We start from the raw sequence: 21,545 nt of genomic DNA on the forward strand, positions 1-21,545 counted from the left end.
AAAAGCATGGATGGAGTGTTTGTGTGAACTAATATAAATTCAAAGTAAACATCATTACATAAAAGGGTACGGTCATTTTTTTTTATTATTTTTTTTTAGTTTTATCCATTTCAAACGCCAGATTCGGCCCGCGGGCCGTAGTTTGCCCACGGCTGCTAAGGTAATTGACAGGGAGCCTTGCTCACTGTCCCTGGGGCCTGCTGGCTCACACCCGCTTCTCCTCATAGATGAAGATATATGTGTATTCAAGTGCTCGGTGTCCCGTGAGACGGAGTGCAGCCGCGTGGGCAAGCAGTCTTTCATCATCACCCTGGGCTGCAACAGCGTCCTCATCCAGTTCGCTACACCCAATGGTACGTGACCCTTCTGTCCCGGTGGCACACAGAACACCCAGAGCCAGGAGGTCTTCGGCGCTGGGCCGTGGCTGGTGGGAGCCTGGAGCCTAAATTATGGCCCATCCATCTGTCCTCAGTCAGCACATCTTGGTTTCTAGAATGCTCTGCACTAGACTCTTCCTCACAGGCTCCTTTACGTCCTTCTGGGCTTGGCTCATATGTCCTCTCTTCTAAGAGGCCTATTCTAACCACCTGGCTGGGCTGCACCCCAGGCTTCTAGGAGGAGCCTGTCGGGTGGGGTCTGGGTCCTGGCACTCCCAACAGCAAAGGAGGAGGGTGAGATGAAGTCCTGAGGCAAGCAGAGGCTCTGTTCTGGGTTCAGAGAGGTCATTGGAAGGTTCTAAGCCAGTGGTTCTCAACCTGTGGGTCGCGACCCCTTTGGGGGTCCAACGACCCTTTCACAGGGGTCGCCTAAATACATCCTGCATATCAGATATTTACATTACAATTCATAACAGTAGCAAAATTACAGTTATGAAGTAGCAATGAAAATAATTTTATGGTTGGGGGTCACCACAACATAAGGAACTGTATTAAAGGGTCGCGGCATCAGGAAGGTTGAGAACCACTGTTCTAAGCAGACCTGTTTGAGAGGACACAAGCAGACACATGAGGTTACTGAGGAGGGCTTGAGGTAGGGGGTGGGCAGCAGTGGAGGTGGTAGGATGCCTGGGGTGGGAGACTGCTTGAAGGTCTAGCAATAGGGCTTGGTCACTGCAGAGCAGACATCAGTGGGTCTGGTGGGCGGCAGAGGCTGTGCAGGAGAGCCCAAGTTGGAGGCCACCTGCCCACGGCCACCACTAGCTCTCAGGAGCCCCTCCCTTGGTTCTGCCCCAGGGAGCGGCCTTCCCATGGTCCAGACCAGCCTCGGGCTAATCACCCTTGTGCACTACACACTCTCTACATCCCCACCCCCCAGTTGCTGGCATTTTTCCTTCTACTTTCTCTCTCTGATTTTGTTCTACCTTTTTTTTACTTCTTATAAGTTAGTGGTCATCATTCTATGTTAATAAACGTAGTTAATTTTGAAGGCTGTATAACATCCAGTCATGTAGAACCATGGTGATTGGTTCTCTGACTGCTGCTATGTCCACTAGGGTCCATCAGTCCCCTATGGTGGGATACTGAGGTGGTGTTCCTGTGTCCACTGCCGTTCACAGACGCTGTGCACTGGGTGGACTTGCCGGGTGAATCCCGGAAATCTGTCGCCCAGCTTGGCAGGCTGGTGCCCTGCAAAGGCTCCAGCCACGCTGTCCTTTGATGAGCCAGTGCTGGACCCACTGCTACCAGTCCTGTGGAGCACACTCACCCCAGAGTACGAGACAGTTGCCTTTGTCAGCCACCAAGTGGCGGACTTGGCTACCCTTCTTTTCCTTAAGTTTCATCATTCATTTTAAAAAAAGAAATCACCAAGTTACACATGCTCAGTGCAGGAAAGTCAGGGTGTGCAGCTAGACGGAGGGTCACTGGCTCATACGAACCTTCACATCCCCAACACTGCCATGTGTGACCTAGCTTCCCCCTTCCAGATTTCTGTTCCTTCTACAACATCCTGAAATCCTGCCGGGGCCATACCCTGGAACGGTCGGTGTTCAGCGAGCGGACGGAAGAGTCCTCTGCCGTGCAGTATTTCCAGGTGGGTACATGTGGTCCCGGGCAGACCACTGTCACCTGATGGCCCCCGGGAGGCTGCGCAGCACAGGGCAGGCCCACTGGGGTTCACGTCCTGGCTCTGCCCCTTACTAGCTGTGTAACCTTGGACAGGTTTCCTCTACTTGCTGGGCCTCAGTTTCCTCATCTGTGAAACGGAGATGCCAGGGCTTGTCTAAGAGAGTTGTTGTTGGAAGGACTCAAGAGCAGATGAAGTTTAGGTCCACAGATGTTTTGAATAATGAAAGCACAGATAGAATGTACCAACCATGTAGGGTATGCCAGGCACTGGTCCAAGCGCTTTCACACGTATGGAAGTGCTTGTGCCCTCCCAACAACTCTAGGAGGTAAGTACTATTATTGTCCCCATTTTGCAGATGAGAAAACTGAGGCTCAGAGAGGTTAAGTGACTTGCTCCAAGTCACACAGCTATTATGCAACAGAGCCAAGATGGGAAGCCAGGCCTGCCTGATGCCAAAGCCTGTGCCCCTGCCCAGGTGCCACGCTGCCTCCCGATCGCCTGTTGTCTTACCGAGAGACCCCGCAGCACCTCACCCGCCTGGCGCTCTGAGTCCTAGGGTTCTGTTTGATCTACTCTGCTTCTTTGAGTTCCCTAAGATGGGTCTGTTGGCCCCAATTCCAGAACTCTGCCTGTGGTAAATCTTGAGTTCTGCTGGTGGATTCCAGGTCCAGATGGCATCCAGCTGTGTCCTTTGGCCACGTGACGTGGAGATGTCTGTGCTCGGGGCTGCCTCTGGCTCTCGCTTCCTTCTCCTGAAGTAGCCAGCAGCTGCAAGAGGGGTTGGGGCCAGCAGAGAGGGTACAGCCTCCTGCTGGAGGTTTGTGCCCAAGGTGGCCCTTCTTCTGTCTTGGACCAGCCAGGGACTCGGCCATTTGTGCCGTCGCGTGCCCTGTGCCATTGGCATGTCTCTGTTCCAGTTTTATGGCTACCTGTCCCAGCAGCAGAACATGATGCAGGACTATGTGCGGACAGGCACCTACCAGCGTGCGATACTGCAGAACCACACGGACTTCAAGGACAAGGTAAGCAGGACCTGCTCTGACTCTCTTCTTCTTTCTCACACCCCTGCTCTCAGGCTCAGTGCCTGTCTCACTGTGGCACTGACCTCTCTCTCTCTCTCTCTTTTTTTGCTTGCGGATTTTATCTTAATTTTTTTCGGATTACAAAAGCAAAATCTACTTTTTGTAAAAACTCAAAGAACCCAGCATGTATAATATAGACATGAAAGACTTCTGTCATTTCCTAAAACAATCATTGCCCCAGCATATATATTTTAGAGTTACTTAATCTTTTACACACACACACACACACACACACACACACAAATAAGATTGTGTTTTATTTCATACTTTTCCTGTAAAATTCTTTTCCCCCACATAATGGTATGTCTTGGGACATATTATCAAGTCATGCGGATGTAATGTGACTAGTTCCCAATTTTTATTTTTTTTAAATTATGCAGTATACCCTAGCCAATTTGGCACGGTGGAGCATCGACCTGCGGACTGAAGGGTCCTGGGTTCCATTCCGGCAAAGGGCACATGCCCGGGTTGTGATCCCCAGTGGGGGGTGTGCAGGAGGCAGCTGATTGATGATTCTCTCTCATCATTGATGTTTCTATCTCTCTCCTCCCTTCCTCTCTGAAATCAATAAAAATATATGTTAAAAAGAAATAAAAATAAAAAATAAATTATGCAATATCTTCTAATTTTTATTTTTTCGTTAATCCTCACCTCGAGGATTTTTCCATTGATTTTTTTTTTCTTTAGAGAGAGTGGAAGGGAGGGAGGTAGGTAGGGAAGGCAGGGAAGAGAGAGAGAGGAGAGAAGAGAGAAAAGAGAGAAAGAAGGGAAGAGAGAGATCGAGGTGCGAGAGAGACATCGATTGGTTGCCTCCCTCAAGCACGCTGACCAGGGCTGGAGATCAAACCTGCAACATATACCTGACTCAGTGGATTGACCAGGAATGGAACCTGAAATGCTTCGGCCCGCAGGGCGACGCGGAGCAACCCCAGCTAGGGCCCTAGTTTCTTTTAAGATCTAGTATACAGTGAGTCCTCACATTTTGTCGTCAATAGGTTCTGTGATTTTAACCCCTTCCCCAACAATTTTTTTGTTAAAAACGTTTCTTTTTCAGACTAATTTTTTTATTTTGGTTCTATATAGTATTTTTGATGCTGGTTATGAAAACAGTTTGTAACTCGTCTTCCTATAAACCATATTTTTTTACCATATTTTCTTAGTATACTCGTCGACGACTGAAAAAGAACATTTTGTGAAAACGAGTATACACGTTTCTGCCGGGGAAGGGGTTAAATGAAATGACATACAAGGAAACCAGTGTACCCTAGGCTCATTGTTACCAGCAAGATTTAGGTTTCTGTGCCACCTTATCAACGTTAGAATGAACAACATTGAATGAAATGACGTTGAGGATGTGCTCTATGCTCATGATTAAAACAAGAACGAACAGTACAGAGTATCTATGTTCAGAAGTGAAAGTTTATTCCCTTCTCCTCCATTTTGACCCACATGAGAGCTTATGTTTTTCTCGACTTACCTTTGTGGGCTCTCAACATGATCAGTGTAGACCTGCCTCTTCCATGGTCTTGGTCATGCCACCACCACCCCACCCCCAGCATTGCAAAGAATCCCTCAGGACACTAAAGCCCCCTCAGCCCCAGGGCCTGACCCTTTATCCCAGGAATATGTCCTGGACACAGCAGCATGCCTGTCATGGTCCTCCTGGGTCCCCAGCTTCCTCCTGGCTGCTGGAGCAGTGCTTCGGCCCAGGAAGTGCACTCTCCTTCAGCAAAGTCCATTCCCGCTCTCCTAGGATGCCAGTCCATTTCCTGGTTCATCCAGAGCTCTGAGAGGCACCCGAGGCCCTCCCACCCGACTATCACAGCGCCCCTCTGGGCGCTCACTCTGTGCCTGCCGCTGTACCCAGAACAGCTCTGCTTTAGAAATCACATACATGCCATCATCAGGAACTTTTATCCTGTTTCTGCTGACATGGAAGCAGTCAGACAAATCTGGAATGAGGGATGACCTACCACCCGCTAGCCTGTACTCTTCCAAAAGATCAAGGCATGGGAACCAGCAGCCCTTGAGAGGGTGCCCAGCTGGCCTCAGGGCTCAGGCAGCTCACCTGCCCCAGTCCAGCCCAGCCACTGGCTGATTCTCCTGGCTAGGGTTGGTACACAACCAGAACACACTGCCACCAACACCTCTTGGACTCCTCCCCCCTGCGAGGGCTGTAGAATTCCCAGAAGGACACCTCTTTCTCAGTTGTTGCACCATTTTCTGGGGAGGGCCACAGTACTCGGCCTAGCTGATTCAGAGGCCATAGGGCCCATGGGGTAGGGGCCAAGTAAACTTTCCCTGGGGACTTCTCCCAGTACTCAGGAATGTCCTGTAGGGCCTGGGATTAGGGGCTGTCCAGCTCCTGCCCTCTGTGTGGACCTCGATGGTCATGCTGCAGGGCTCAGAGGTGTTCTTTATCTACTGAGCACTCATCCCAAGAAACTGCAGGCTCACTTGTGACAGCCAGGTATCCACCATGCTACACAGATAGTTCACAACCCAGTCAGTTCTTCTTGAATCAGGTCTGAGAGCACGTGATGGTTTTAACACCCTAGCTGTCTTCAGAAATCCTGTTCTACCATCTTCAGATCCAGACCTGGGGGCTCCCATGTGCTCTAGGTGGCTAGGAAACCAACCTATGGGCAGCTGGCCCATGCCAAGGGGAGGCAGGCTGCAGGGCTCTCAGCTGCATGAGTCTGCAGGGAGCCAGAGCCTGGCGATGTGATCACTTCACGGTGTCTCGTTCTCACTGCTCCATCCTTCCTCAGATTGTTCTTGATGTTGGCTGTGGCTCTGGAATCCTGTCATTTTTTGCTGCCCAAGCTGGAGCCAGGAAGATCTACGCGGTGGAGGCCAGCACCATGGCCCAGCACGCCGAGGTCAGTGGCCCACTGGAACCCTTGCAGTCCTCGTCCTTCAGCTACATGCCCGCTTTAACCTGGGAAGCTGGCCTTGCTGGGAGCCCCAGGAGACCTGACCCCCTGGCTTTAGGGGATTGTGGGGACATCATTTCTCTTTGGTCTTTTATCCCCAAAACCTGAGCTGAGGTGGTGTCCCCTCCTTAACTGGTAGTCACCTACTGGGTTCAGGGGTGATTTGGGGTCTTCAGGGGCTTGGTGGCCTTGTGCTTCAGGGGACTGTGCAGTCACACAGGCCAGGTGAGATCTCAGACCTGGCCAGTGCCTGCCTCTCTGAACCCCACTTCCCACATCTGTGAAATGTGGGTAACAACAGGGTTCATTTCATTAGTTTAAGCTGTCATTTTCTTTGTTCCTTTTTTTGCACTGAAACCTTCATTCACAAGGTTCAAAACCTGAAAGCCACAAAAGGGTAAACATTGACATTGCTCCCTTCCCCATTCCTTGCTCCAAGCCTCCTCATCAGGGGGAGAGGGACACGTATGCAAGTTCTGCAGAGCTACTGGGTGGCTCCATCAGCAGTGTGTACCCTTCTTCGCCTGCCGAGGTCTTATACAGCTGGTAGCACCTGCTCTATTCCCTTAACAGTTTGTTTGCTACTGTGTCATCATATGAAGAGCTTCTTTACTCTTTCTAATGGCCACAGAGCATCCCTTTACCCAGACGGACCACTGTGTTAGACACAGATTATTATTATCACTTAGGCTGTTTTTCCATCATTGCAGCACAAACATATGCTATACTGAATGCCTCCTCATACATGTGTCACTCTTCTGTGTGCAATTATGTTCATAGGACACATTTCTAGCACTGGAAGTGCTGGGGTGGAGAGTATATCCAAGTTTAGCTTTGGTGGCTATAGCAAAGCCTATCGTTCCCATCTTAACTCCCATTAGCAGTGCCCTCTCAGGATTGATGGTGACATGAGGGATCCGGTCAGGCCCTGAGGTAGGACTGAGGCTGTGACTAATCATGGCTCTGGTTAGGGTGCCGATGAAGGAGGCAGAGGGAATTGGGTGGCCATGGGGACAGAAGCCTTCCCTCCCCTGAGGATGCGTGGTGGATGAGTGGGTACAGGGACCCCTGTGACCCCTCTGGCCCACCCACCCACAGGTCTTGGTGAAGAGTAACAACCTCACCGACCGCATCGTGGTCATCCCCGGGAAGGTAGAAGAGGTCTCGCTCCCTGAGCAGGTGGATATCATTGTCTCGGAGCCCATGGGCTACATGCTCTTCAATGAGCGCATGCTCGAGAGCTACCTCCACGCCAAGAAGTACCTGAGGCCTGGTGGTGAGTGTCTCTGCTGGCACGGGGCCTGGCACCAGGGGCGCACCCACCGGGGCCCCTTTGGGGCGCCCCTGGCTGCTACTCAGTGGGCACAGTTGTGGTTCAGCTCTCTGCTGGCCTGTTTGATGGCCTGAGGTGCTAAGGGCTTCTGGGCTTTCATGCTTCCCTTCCTCCTTCCCCCCCTTCCCTATTCCCTATGCCCATCTTGCCCCAGACAAGGCCACATAGCCACTTGCCCAGCCCGCCTGGACAGGGTACTTAAGGGCTCCTCTCAGGTCCCCTGAGAGCCTCCAGGGTGCCTGCCATCTCATGCCCTGGTGTCTTGGGGATAGTGTCTGCTGGGAATGTGACAGATATGGAAGGTGTTCTGTGGTCAGCACAGAGGAGTTGACCTATCGTCTTCATTCCTCACCTGGTAACCTTCAGCCAGGGAGATGGGGCAAGGGTCAGTGTGTTGCAGGGGCAGCTAGCTGTCTAGCATGCCCATCAGTGGCCTCTTGCTTGTGGCACTGTGCCTCTCGTCCATGCTCCTAGGTCATTGGGTCACTGTTTACACCTACCCATCTGTATCCTTGTGCATTTGTGCCCAGCTCTGGAGGGGGGATCTGTGCTTGGCCCTAAACATCTGATGATGTGTCCATTTCCTGGTTCAGGTTGTGTGACTTTGAGTATTTCTGTACAAGCAGGGATTGTGTGTATGCGTATGTGCATGTGGCACAGGAGGACCTGGCCAGGACAGGTGTGGGAAGCCAGCAGACTGGTGGCCCCAGGGTGGGCAGGGGGGTTGGTCTGTGGGGAAGCACCTATTTGGTCCTCTGGTCTTCCTGGATCCAGGCTGCAGGGACCTGCCTTGGGCTTTGCTTCTGGAGGCGGGAGGTGACTACCATTTCTCACAACGGTGTCCTGTTTCCCAGCTGTAAGTGGGAAGCCAGGCTTCGCTAGGGTGTTGTTTGGACCCACTCTCCTCCAATTCTGCCTCTAGGTAGCCAAGCCTGCTCGGGGGGCCGGCCCAGCAGAGTGGACTCCTCCTAATGGGACATAAGGACAGACAGGAGTCAGGCTCTGGTGGGCAGCTGAAGTTCTGCCCCACTGCTCACACAGCCTTCCCAGAGTGAGGCCTGGAGCCAGTGATGCCCCACTGCCCTGCCTACATGAGTGTGTCTTCATTCGATCTCAGGAAGCTCTTTGGGGGATTGAAAAGAACCTTCTTCCCAGCTGTACACATTTAGGTGTCTTTAGGACTGGGGCACTTTCCCATGATGCTCCAAGTGACTAGCAGACTCCTGGGCAGGCAGCCCAGCGAGTGGTCTCTTAGCCAGAGTAGACCATCTCCCCTCCCCCACCCCAGCCTGAATCCTGCTAGTGCCTTGACCCCCCACCCCCCCCAATAGGAAAAGGGAGGGAGGCCCACACCTGAAGGCCAGGTGACTCAGCCCTAGACTCACTGAGGCAGCCACTGGCCCTGATTCATTTGTTCCTTGAGTCACACAGATGGAGGACCCTGTGGCCCCTCCCATTTCAAGTCACGTGCCAGACCAGGGTGGCTAAAAGACCCACCATGTCTGCCAGCAGCCTGGACAGTCTCAGCTGTGGGGATTCAGCTGACCCTCCACCCAGCCTCTGGCCTCAGCTGAGGTCCCTACACCATAGCCTAGGGTTTAGCCTTCTTTGTCCAGAGAACTTTTCTTTGCTTTCCCCGGCTGCATGTCCATGATGACAGCACCCAAGCAACACTGCATGGCTTATGGAGCAGGGCCCCAGGCATCACTTGTTTACCCTGAGGCTCTGGCGGGTTCCTTCCTGTCTCCCAACCCTAGTAATGGGACATAAGGACAGGTTCTCCTTTCTCCCTGGCTGGCTTTCTAGGTTTGGAGGGATAGTGCATGTCAGGTGCTCATTGGCCTCTGGCACAGCAGGTGCCCAGTACCTCTGTATTATACCAATGCATGAATGAATGGATGAATGAATGAAAGGCTGGGAAGGCCCAGGGTTGGAGGTCCTGGGGCCCTTTGGAGGCTCTGCCAGGCCCTGCAGAATGTCCCACCATGACGCCAGCACCCTCCGTGCCTCCCAGGAAACATGTTCCCTACCATTGGTGATGTCCACCTCGCGCCCTTCACGGATGAACAGCTCTACATGGAGCAGTTCACTAAGGCCAACTTCTGGTGAGTGCCCTGCGTGTCCTGCCTCCTCAGGGATGGCCCTGCCTCTTCTTTTCCTTATTCTCAATAGGACCTGAAAGACTTGGGCTGGACGAGGGCCAGCTGGGAGAGAAGACAGGCTACCCACCTGCCTCTCTGCTTCTGGTGACCTTACTGTGGGGGTTGGGGCTTTCTGCAGGTACCAGCCATCCTTCCATGGAGTGGACCTGTCAGCCCTCCGAGGTGCCGCTGTGGATGAGTATTTCCGGCAGCCTGTAGTGGTGAGTGGGGCACCCACGGTGCTATCACAGTTAGCACTGGGCATGGCACTTCTCTGGGGGGCTGGAGGGGGCGGGTCCTGTCAGGCCTTGTGCAAACTGCAGCCCTAGGGACACCACTTTCTCTCTGAGCTCTCCCTTCTGCTCCTGAACAGAGTTCTCTCACAGTTGTGTTGGGAATAAAGTGGCAATGCATACAGAGCACTTAGCACACAGTAAGCATGCAGTACACGTGAACTGTTATTAGATGAATTGATCCTTGGTGAACTGATTTTATTTGACTGATTTTAATTATTGAACTGATTATATAGACCCAGGGTACACAAATCAAGAAAGTATAAAAGTGAAAACCCTCCCTGCTCCTGTCCCCAGACACAGTTCTCCTTCCAAAAGGCAAACAATATATCATGTATATCTTTTGAGAAGTTTTATACCTAAATGTACATATACAAATGTGTATATATACCTTTTTTCTCAAATTATATATAGCATATTCAGCATACCATTCTGTCTTTCTCTGTGGTCAAAGAACATGCACTGTATGATTTTAGTCCTTTGAAATTGAGGGTTGCTTTATGCCCATTATGAAGTTTCTTTTGGCTTATGTTCTACGTGTACTTGTTGAATACAGAGGTATGTTACTTTCAGGTCCCATTTGTTAATCATGTTGGTGAAATCACTCTATTATTACTGATTGTAGTTATAATTATCCATTTAGTTCTGATACTTTCTGCTTTATATTTTCGACTACATTATTTTTTTTAAAATATATTTTATTGATTTTTTACAGAGAGGAAGAGAGAGAGATAGTTAGAAACATCGATGAGAGAGAAACATCAATCAGCTGCCTCCTGCACATCTCCTACTGGGGATGTGCACGCTCTATCCTCTGAGCCAAACCGGTTTCGGCCGGATACTACATTATTTTGTGCGTACAGGTTTAGGATTATTATATCTTCTCGTTGGATCGGTCCTTTTATTATAAAAAGTGTCTCTACTGCAAGTGGTATTTCTTGCCATATGCCTTTTTATTTCTGATGGCAGTTTAGCTACTTTGGTTTTATATTGCTTAATCTTTGTACAATATATATTTCTCCATCTTACTTTCAACCTTTTTGTTTCCTTATCACTTGAGGTTTGTCTCATGTAAGTAGCATGTATTCGGGTTTTTGTTTTTTAACAAGGTTAATGTTTTCTGTCTTAAGTGAATAGCCCATTTGCATCAAATGTAATTGCTGCTTTTTATGGATGTAAGTCTTTCATTTTACTATTTTTCTGTTTCTCCTGTTATTTCTTTTTAACTCTTTGCTTGCCTTCTTTTAATACATTATAATTGTTTTTCCTTCTTGATGTCTTTCACTAGTTTTGAGAGCCTCTTGAGCAGTATCTCTTTAAATACTTCCTCCCTACCATTTTCTTTCTCCTGGGGTTCTGGTTGCATGTACATTACACCTTTCACCATGTCTCAAGTGGTTCTTATATTCTTTTCTATATTTCCATATTTTATTCCTCAGTTGCTTCATTTTCATATTTTCTACTGATTTATTTTCCAGTTCCAATTCTTTGTTATGTCTAATCTGATTTTTAAATTCTTTTTATTTTTTATCTTTTTTTTATTGGTTTCAGAGAGGAAGAGGGAGAAGAGAGAATTTCATTTCTCTGTGAAAGTCTCCATATTTTCACCTTCCTTCTTGAACGTATTAATTATGTCTTTGATCACTTTTAGTATTTGGATAAGTGGTGTGTTTTTGTTGTTTATTCTCTTGGTGTTTGGTTCTCATCCTTTCGTCCTGTCTCTTGGTTCCTAGTTATCAAATGCCAAAATGCAAAATTGTAGAGGGTCTGGATGATGTTTTTTCTTTCAAGGATTTGTTTTTTCAGACAAGATCACTTGGTCCTGTCATGCATTTGAGTGAGATACTTCATGGCTACTTTTCAGTCTCTGTTGGTATATTTCCTGGGCATTAATTCTCAAACATTTTATTCTTAGGTTCCCTTTACATTCTTAAAAATGGAGAACTCCAAAGAACTTTTGTTAATGTGTGTTATATCTATTGATATACTGTCTGTGTCTTTGATATTAAAAACTAAGCCCGGCCAGTGTGGTTCAGTGGTTGAGTGTCTACCTATGAACTAGGACAGCGGTCGCCAACCAGTGGTGGTCCATGAGGTCCGAAAGGTTGGCGACTGCTGAACTAGGAGGTCTCGTTTGATTCCTGATCAGGGCACATGCTCAGGTTGTGGTCTTGATCTCTAGTGGGAGGCATGTAGGAGGTGGCCAGTGATTCTCATCAATGTTTCTCTCTTTCTCTCCCTCTCCTTTCCTCTCTGAAATCAATAAATAAACATTAAAAAACACACACACAGAAAAACAAAACCTAAGCCCAAGAAATTTAAAAATATTTATTAACTCATTTTAAAAAAACAACAGTAGTGAAACCATTGTCTATTAACATAAATAGTATTTTTAAGAACAAAAACTGTTGTCCAAAACTTTTCAGTGAGGATACTGGCATTTTAAATTTGGATTCTTCTGTTGTGATATCACAGGTGAGTTAAATGAATTTGGGCAGAAAACATCTGAATCTTATTGTGAAAATAGTTTTGACCTTGGGTGCTTTGGAAGGAACCACACTTTGAGAACTGCTGCTGCTTTAGGGTGTAGCCTGCAGTGGTTTAAGTGGGCCCTGGTTCTAACCTCCCAGCACTAATATGGTGCTGAACCTTTCCTTAGCTTTTCAGTGCCTTCTGCTTGGTCTCTTGTCCTCTAACCCCCACCCTACACACAGCTCAGGAATTGGCAAATGCCACAAAGTGAAATCACATGCAGCACATGCACCTTGTATTTCCACATTTCCTTTAGCACAGTGGTTCTCAGCCTTGGCTGCACATGAGAATCACCTGGGAATCTTTTTAAAATCCTGATTTCTGGGCCTCATCCTCCGGAAATTCTTTGTTACTAAGGTTGTGGCCTCACCCCATAACAAAGAAACAGAATTTCCGGAGGATGAGGCCCAGAAATCAGGATTTTAAAAAGATTCCCAGGCGATTCTAATGTGCAGCCAAGGTTGAGAACCACTGCTTTAGCATCTTGGCTCCTTGTGTCCCAACTGCCTTGGTAACCCTGAGCTCCCATTTTGCTTTCCCGACTCAGGGAAGCCGCTGAAAGGTCCCATATCGAGGGGGAAAGACACAGGAAAAAACACCGCCCTTCTTTCTAGGATCTTGGCTCCCAAAGCCTTGGCTGCTGCTATTGCTTTCCAGTGCTTTCAAGCAACTGGGTTTTTTCCTTTGTATTTTATTCGGCTCATATAATTCTTGGCAAGAATGTAAGTCTGATAGAAAATCTGTGATTGGACATCAGCACACAGTTCTCTGACTTGCTTATCTCAGAGATCTTTCCCCGTATGTTCATAAAGAGCCTCTGTTGTTTTTCACATACAGCCTTTTATGGATGGGCCACCAGTTTAATGAGATGTTTTCCAGTGTGTCACTACTATAGACAGTCTGTAATTAGATGTGTGAATTTGTACATGTGCACATCTATCTGTAGGTTGAACTCCTGGGAGTGGAATCTTTAATGCATATGAACACTTGTTATTTTGAGAGCTGTCATCTAATTGTCCTCCATGGTGCGGTAAAAGTACATCCTCCTCCAGCATGTCTGACAAGGGCTAACTGGTTTGACCTGAATGGCCTGGAGGCCCTGGCCAGACTCAGAGAGAAGAGCAGGGCTCTCCCTTGCCTTGCTGGCCCGAGCTCGAAGCCAGGTCACCCTTGTGGTCTTTCCCAGGACACATTTGACATCCGGATCCTGATGGCCAAGTCTGTCAAGTACACAGTGAACTTCTTAGAAGCCAAAGAAGGGGATTTGCACAGGTACCAGCCCTCACGCCCCTCGTCCTGGGCCACTGCTGGCTCTTGCAGGCATTCTACTGCCCCAGGGCAGGCAAGTGGGCCAAGGTCTGGGACTCTGCACCTGGCCACCCCTCTTCTCTCCTACCAGCCTCCGTTCAGCTTCCCCAGTAATCACTGCCCTTTGCTTTCCAGGATAGAAATCCCATTCAAATTTCACATGCTGCATTCCGGGCTGGTTCACGGTCTGGCTTTCTGGTTTGACGTCGCATTCATTGGCTCCATGTGAGTTCAACGGAGCAGAGCATGCTGTCCCCAGCCCCTGGGACCTCTCTGCAGTTGTGAACCCCAGGCCTGGCTGGTTTGGATGCTGACTGGGGGCTGGGAGGGCAGGACAACCCTCCAGGTTCCTCTGCCCCTCCCAAAAGACAGTGAGAGCTTGCCTTGGGCCAGAGACTGTTGTGAAAAGGGAGTGTCCACCTGTTTTGAGTGACTGTCCTTCACAGGACCTGGTCAGTCTTTGGCATGTATGTCAGGGTGAACGAGCACCCCGTGACTGCGGTCTCCTTGTGTGTGTGTGGGCATGAGAGTGGGACTGCCTTGGTGGTCAGCCTGTCTTAGCTCCAGGGCCCCCGGAAGACCTATCAGAGGGCAGACACCTGGGGAGAGCTCCTGGTGCACAGGGTGGTGGCTCCAGCCCAGTCAAGTTCATGCCTGTCCCTTCTTGGCAGAATGACTGTGTGGTTGTCCACGGCCCCGACGGAGCCCCTGACCCACTGGTACCAGGTCCGGTGCCTGTTCCAGTCACCACTGTTTGCCAAGGCTGGGGACACGCTCTCAGGGACATGTCTGCTTATTGCCAACAAAAGGTGCAAGCTGCCACCCTGGGCTGGGGGAGGAAGGGGTTCATCCACCCAGCCAGCTCACGGCCCTCAACCCCTGCCCTCTCTACAGACAGAGCTATGACATCAGTATTGTGGCCCAGGTAGACCAGACGGGCTCCAAATCCAGTAACCTCCTGGATCTGAAAAACCCCTTCTTCAGGTAAGGTGGGCCCTCGGCCTCCATCAGGGGGAGGGGGCTTCTCCTGGCCTGCAGCCCCTTGGCCCTGCCCATGCGTCCATCTCTGCTGCAGATACACAGGCACGACACCCTCACCCCCACCTGGCTCCCACTACACATCCCCCTCAGAGAACATGTGGAACACAGGCAGCACCTACAACCTCAGCAGTGGGATGACTGTGACTGGTGAGCAGGTCCTTTTTTGGGGGTATGTGTGGAGGAGCCACTTCCTGGTCACACCTACTAGCACTCCCTGGGTAAAGCTGGTAGTTCTGGCCCCTGGAACCCCAAACAGGACACTGTCCCCACCCCTGACATCTCCCTCTCTGGACACAGGGATGCCAACTGCCTACGACCTGAGCAGTGTTATCTCTGGCGGCTCCAGTGTGGGCCACAACAATCTGATTCCTTTAGGTGAGTGTCCCTGGGTCTGGGGAATGGGGGGAGGGTTTGCTGCCCAGGATGGCCCATGTGCTTGGGCCGTCTGTATCACCTTTTCCTCTTCCTGGGGCTCCTGGCTGAGGTCCTCATTCCTTTCTGCCTCGCTCTGCCACTGCTGCACTCCCCCTCCCTGCACCCTGGTGACAGTGTGAGTGGGAGTGCCTACCTCAGGCAGAACATGGGCCTGAGCTGGCTGGGGGCGGTGACGCCGTCTCCCTTCCTTCCTCCCTCTGCTGCGCAGCCAACACGGGGATTGTCAATCACACCCACTCCCGGATGGGCTCCATAATGAGCACAGGGATTGTCCAAGGTAATGGAGGGGGAGGGTCACCTGGGTGTGAGCATGCTGACTGCTGGGCCACCCACTGGCCCTCTCGCCTGCTCTCTCTCTCCCTGTGACTCTGCTGTGGGCTGGGCAGGCGAGGGGCAGGGCTGTCCCTCAGTGCCCGTGTCCTGCTCCACAGGGTCCTCCGGCACCCAAGGCGGCAGTGGCGGAGGCTCCAGCGCCCACTATGCAGTCAACAGCCAGTTCACCATGGGCGGCCCTGCCATCTCCATGGCCTCACCCATGTCCATCCCAACCAACACCATGCACTACGGGAGCTAGGCCCCTCCAGTGGGGAATGGACTGACAGCACCAGGAAACCAAATGAAGACCCTGCCCACCCATCCCTCTGCCCGGGCGGCTTTCACCCTGTACTGGAGAAGCCCAAACACCAGTCACAGTCCTCTTTGCTATGGGAACTTGGACACTTTTTTACACAACATTGCTGCCGCCGCTCCGACCCCACCATCCACCACATCTTGGCTCTGAGCGTGTGTCGCTGCCATATTTTACACAAGATCATGTTGTGGGAGCCCTGTTCCCCCCTCCTGCCCTCTCCATCCTGACCTGGACTTAACATCTAATGGAACAGGCGTGTCCAAGCCTGACAGCTGCAGGCCCTGCTGGCAGGTGGCAGGGAGCAACTCGCCCCGCCCAGTTCCCTGGCACCTGCCCTCCCTTGCCTATCTCTAGTGGGAAGGCAGTCCTAGCTAGATAGGGCCTCCCCTTCAACTACCAGGCGTTGGTCACAATGGGCATGACATGCTGCTTTTTTTAATTTTATTTTTTTACAAAAAGAACCAGTGTCAATCCACAGACCCTCTGAAAAAACCAGGCCGGCCGGGCCGAGCCAGCAGCCCCTGTCCCCAGCTCAGAGGCTCGGTGGTGGGGGTGCCCTGCCAGGTCTTCAGGACAAGGTGGGGCCGGGCTTGTGTAGCCCACAGGCCCCTCACAAAAGGGTTCACCTCACACTTGAATGTACAACCCACCCCAGCTGTTGGGAAGGCCCTCCGTCCAGCCCCTGCCTCTTGCTGCTGTCCTGTCCCTGAGCCTGTCTGGGTCCCCCTGCCAAGAGCTAGACTAGGAGGCCTGTGGGCCTGGAGGGGAGGAGGGTCCCTGTCAGCCACTGGGGCAGACACAGAGAAACCTCAAGGACATGTCATGGAAGGCGTCCTTTCTCCTTGTAGCTGACATTAGGCCTGTGTATTTCCCTCCGTATTTGTAGATGCTCCAGTCCCTACTATGATGATGGCATTTTGGTTCCTTCTCAATCTGGGAAGGGGCCTTGCAGGGATATTTCCCTCAAAAAAAAAAAAAAAGAGAGAGAGAAAGAAAAAACAAAATAAACAAGGAAATGTGTTTCAGCACAGGCAATTTTCTTCTACTTCTGCTCCCCCCATTTCTAAAACCCCCAAACTTGGATGTGGTGGAGCCAAGGGTGGGGCATAGCTGGGGCTGGAGTGACCCTTTGCTTTCCGCTGGACCCTCGGGAAGAAGGCCCAGCAGGTGGCCCGTGGGGCAACAGCTGCACTGGGAGCTCCTAGTTCAGCCACCCGTCTCCCTTTATATAAATTCTCTGAATCACCTTTGCATAGAAAATAAAAGTGTTTGCTTTGTAAGAAAAGTCTGGAAAGTAGCAGAGTGATCTTGAAATGTCAAGGGAACCTTCACTCATCATCTTGGGGGCAGGGCAGGCAGTGTCCCTCCTGTTAGACCTGAAAGAGAAGCTCTGCCAGTGGCTCTTGCGGGGCAGAGGCTGGAAGCCCTTTAGCCACAGTTGGAAAAAATTCCTTACCTGCAGCCTCAGGCCTTCGGTTATCAGAGGCCTTGGCGGGGTGGGTGTCAGGACTACGTTTGGGTGCAGAGATGTGTCCTGGTGTGCAGGTGCCAGGTGCTCCAGAGGCAGTGGCTGGAAAAAGTAAAACTGAACCCAGACCCCTGATATTAGCATCAGGGCCAGCAAGCTGACCCCCAACCCTGAGGTCCAACTGACCACCCCAGACCCATACCTTACAACCCATGGCCAGGAGGGCGTGGAGTAGTACGACAGCAGACAGCAGCATGGAGGCCACCAATCTGGTGTCCTCGCGGACAATGGGCCAGAGGGTGAACACCAGGCCAGCAGCTGACAGGGCCAGAGCCAATGCCCCAAAGAGCCACTGCAGCCATGGGACAGGGATCAGCCACAGGACCTGGGGACAACATGGGCAGGTAGCTACCAAGTTTCTCCATGGCACACGCCATCCCCCACCCCCTGGGGCCTTACTCACCACAGTGGGAATGAAGATGAAGAGGGAGTAGCCATAGAAGCACACAGTCTCCAGGAATGTGTAAGGCCCCATGCGCTCCCGGACACCCTTGCGCCACTGCAAGAAGGCCCACAGTGCGAGTGGCACCAGCCAGGCATAGCAGTAGATGGTGATGCCAGCCACCGTCACTGGGGGGCAAGGTAGGCAGTCACCTCTGGGGCCCCGTGGCACCCCTAGCCCCACCAGGTGCTGGGCCTTGCCTGCTCTGCTTACCCTTGTGGAACTGGGGGCTGTAGTGGATGGAAGGGTCCCTCCTCTGGGCCAGCACCACTGTCAGGTTCCCAGTGACGGCCAGGACAAAGGCCAGTGTGGCGCAGATCCAGAAGGGGCCTGCAGGGGGAGTGTGCCGGGCCCAGTCACAGAGCTTCCGGGACAGGTGACTTGTCTTGTCTTGTCCCCGTCCTCCCAGGCTCCGGCTGCCTCCACACCCACCGCTCCACCGACCTGACTTACACCACCCAATGACAACCTGGTGGTCAATCCAGTGCTGGCTCAGTCCTCATCTCTCTTGGCCTTTCAACAGCCTTTGATGCAGCTGGCCCCCTCCCTCTGAGAAGAGTCCACACTCTGGCTTCAAAGTCTCATGTCACTGGCAATTCCTTAACTTATTTCACTCCCTGACCTCTAATGGGGAGCTGGCTGGGCCCAGTCCTTGCCCCCCCTCTGTCTGTGTTCACTCCTTGCATGATCTTGTCCAACCTAAGGGTTTTGTGCTACCTCTAGGCCAGCAACTCCCAAATGTCTCAAGACCGGGCCTCTGCCCTTAACCTCAGGCTGCTATTCAATGTTTTCATGTGTGCACCTCCCTTTCCACCCCACCACACTCTCTTCCCTCAAACCCGCCCAGCATTTCCTACTGATAAAGAGCAACTTCATGCTTGGCATAGTCCAGGGAAAAACCTTGGCGCCTCTCTTCCCACCCTGTATCTAGTGGGTCAACAAATTCTGTCAGCCCTGCCCTTCAAGACATGGGCTCGAATCCAACCACTCGTGTCTCTCCCTGCGGCCAGTCCCCACACCCACACCGACACAAGCTCCTCCTCCTTCCTCCCCCAAGATCTGGACCACAGTAGTTGTCTCTTCCCTGGCCTCCTGGCTTCTACCCTCTCACCTGGCAGTGGTCAGAGGGCACCTAGAAACACTTACCTCCCTTACCGAAACTTAGGAGGTTGTGCGGTCTGTCACCAGGTGGTGGCCTGGCAGGTTCTTCTCCAATGACAATGCTGCCTGAAGTTCAGGTGTTTTTCCACTACAGGGCTTATGCCCCTTCTGGAATGTTTTTCCCTGAGTTCTCCCTAGCCCAACCCTGACACCAACAAGGCTCATTCCCTCACCCTCCTCAGAGGGTCCTTCCTGACCAACCCATACAAAACAGCAACTGTCATCCTCTGAAATGACTGCTTCTCTGCAACCTCCGACGTCTGTCTCCTTGAACAGTGTAAGTCTCATACTCGCCGTGAGGGGCTCTGCTTTCTTCTAAGCTGTGCTATAGGATCAGGCACACAGTTCACATTTGCTGAATGAACCAAATGAGCTAAAAGCATAACCTCACTCACCATACAGGTCTGGGCGATTCCGCAGATGGTGCCGCACAAAGCTGTGGCCAGGCCGGGGTAGCAGCGATCCTTTAATCCGGTCCAGAACCTGGGGGCAAGGCGGGACACAGGATGGAAGCCTGCTGGGGCTCCCCACCCACAGAGGAAAGGGGCCAAGCTCCTCCCCTGACCTTCGAGGCTCCTCTGCTGACCTCCTCCCTCCTCTCCACACGGTTTGATAGGAACCCGCACTTTCCTCTGGGATTTTGATGAGCTGTTCCCACGGCCTGGAGCCCCTTCCCCTGACCAGCCCCACTCAATAGACCATGTCCCACCATTCTGAAGGACTTAAGGACCTCCACCTTCCTCTTTGCAAGGCTGCTGCTCTTGCTGCCTCCCCCAGCCCCAATAAGGATAGACAGGCCCTGGGCATTCTCCCTCCCGCATCTCTCTCCAATAGGCCCTCTTACTCTGTAGCCCTGGTTTATTATCACCTCTCACCCTGGCATGGGGCCTTTGATCCACCTTCCATGTTGCATATCTGCTCTATACCCTCCACGACCCCCCAGCACCCTTAGGATAAAACCCAAAGTCCTGCACATCCCTCACAGGTCCCTTTGTGGTCTGGCTTCTGCCTGTCTGCCTATCCCCCACCTCTCATGCTCCAACCAGGATTAAGTGACAGGTAGCTTCTGTGATAGGTCCTGCCTTCTCTCGTTTCTGGTCGTCGTGTATGGTGTTCCCTGTGCCTGGAACATACTTAGGCATCCTTCCACTCAGCCTGGCTAAGTTTTCCTTCTTTAAGTCTCAGCAAATCCCTTACCACCTCCAGGAGGCCTTTCCCTAACCCACCATAGCAAGTGTGCTTCCTGTGTTCCCCAAAGCCCAGCGCAGCACATCAGAGCCCCATGGCCACAGTTACTTCCACCAGCCCCGGGGAAGCTCCTTTCCCAGTGATGGCGAACCTTTTGAGCTCGGCGTGTCAGCATTTTGAACAACCCTAACTTAACTCTGGTGCCGTGTCACATATAGAAACTTTTTGATATTTGCAACCATAGTAAAACAAAGACTTACATTTTTGATATTTATTTTATATATTTAAATAGCATTTAACAAAAAAGTCGAAAAAATGAGTTTGCGTGTCACCTCTGACACGCGTGTCATAGGTTCGCCATCACTGTCCTTTTCCCATGTGTGTGTCTCCAGCCTGCCCAGAGCCCAGGGCACAGAAAGGGCTCGGGGCAAAGGAGCTGAACCCCAAGCATGACAGCCCCCTCCCACCAGCTTCCCAGACCTGACCTGCGAGGTGTCCACATCAAAGAAGCTCTGATAGTAGCTAAAGGTCCAGAATCCCGGCTGCGGCTGCTGCTCCTGTAGAAGCTGCACAGGGTGGGCTTTCAGTCCTGCCCGCCCCGCCCAGGCCGACCAGGGGCTGGAGGACGGGGGCACAGGGACTCACGGGACTCACCGCGGTCTTGTCGCTCTCCATCTCGTCCTCGGCTCCATAGCCACCACCTGAGCCCACGGCCACAGCTACCTGCCCCTCTGGGGTCCGCGGGTCACTTCTGCTAATGGTGGTCACATCTGGGGTCTCGGCCAGAAGATTAGTGGCTTCCTCGAACTCTGTCGGGAATAAGTGTGGGGCACAGGCATGTTGCGGGTGGGGGGGTCACGACAATCTGGTTTGGCCTAAGGGGACCATGACTCTAACCGTAGCCCACTCGGTGCGCTTCCCAACGCGGGGCCAGGCTTCCTCCATTCGGGAGTGGGAAGGAGCTGAGTTCCCTCACGTCTGACAAGGATGGTAACGGGGGGCTGGTTCCGGGATGGGGTCGGGGCTGGGTAGCGACTCCAGCTTGAGGTCGGAGTTCAGGACTGGAGCGGAGTTCGAGTTAGAGCTGAGTCAGGACCCACAGCTGACGGCGGCTCGGGTCCGATATGAATTAGGACTTGGACGCGAGGTTCCGGCCAGAGCGGGGAGGAGGTCGGGCCAGATCACAGGCGCACTCACCATGGAAGGCCAGTTCGTCGGCCGCTGCCATGGTTGCTCAGGGGCGTCTCCGCATCCCGCGCTGAAGACAGAGGCTAATCAGGTCTGCACGCAATCCCACTCGGCGCCCTCCCGGGGTTTATCCCTCTGCACCCACCGGGCCGGGCGGTAAGCGGTCCCCGCTTGGGCGTGAACTCGCCTACCCTACACACAGGTGCACCCCGCCCTCCTCACCGGACGCCGTCGCAGTC

At 52.0% G+C, this 21,545-nt stretch overlaps 2 protein-coding genes across 4 annotated transcripts; one reads left to right on the forward strand and one right to left on the reverse strand.

The window, feature by feature from the left end:
* Positions 1-10: 10 nt before the first annotated feature.
* Positions 11-16,779, forward strand: CARM1 (coactivator associated arginine methyltransferase 1). The gene is made up of 16 exons (XM_015565358.1): positions 11-17; positions 228-353; positions 1,925-2,031; positions 2,985-3,089; positions 5,921-6,031; positions 7,184-7,361; positions 9,433-9,523; positions 9,699-9,780; positions 13,571-13,656; positions 13,828-13,917; positions 14,364-14,501; positions 14,587-14,676; positions 14,768-14,880; positions 15,031-15,108; positions 15,377-15,445; positions 15,600-16,779. Exons 1-16 carry the CDS (start codon positions 11-13, stop codon positions 15,740-15,742), a joined length of 1,614 nt encoding a protein of 537 aa, XP_015420844.1. The 3' UTR covers positions 15,743-16,779.
* On the reverse strand, positions 16,219-21,545 carry YIPF2 (Yip1 domain family member 2). 3 transcript variants are annotated; one of them, XM_015565335.1, is made up of 10 exons: positions 21,529-21,545; positions 21,316-21,376; positions 20,773-20,927; positions 20,604-20,684; positions 19,326-19,413; positions 17,983-18,099; positions 17,731-17,897; positions 17,470-17,652; positions 17,256-17,384; positions 16,219-17,175 (listed from the first exon to the last, which is right to left on the reverse strand). In XM_015565335.1, exons 2-10 carry the CDS (start codon positions 21,344-21,346, stop codon positions 17,170-17,172), a joined length of 957 nt encoding a protein of 318 aa, XP_015420821.1. In that variant the 5' UTR covers positions 21,347-21,376; positions 21,529-21,545; the 3' UTR covers positions 16,219-17,169. The 3 variants fall into 3 exon arrangements, with proteins under 3 accessions (XP_015420821.1, XP_006765848.1, XP_006765847.1); XM_006765785.2 differs by having other exon boundaries at positions 17,256-17,369; positions 21,316-21,539; XM_006765784.2 differs by having other exon boundaries at positions 21,316-21,539.

Source organism: Myotis davidii, unplaced genomic scaffold (assembly GCF_000327345.1).
Source record: "Myotis davidii unplaced genomic scaffold, ASM32734v1 scaffold1439, whole genome shotgun sequence".
Classification (NCBI taxonomy): Eukaryota; Metazoa; Chordata; class Mammalia; order Chiroptera; family Vespertilionidae; genus Myotis; species Myotis davidii.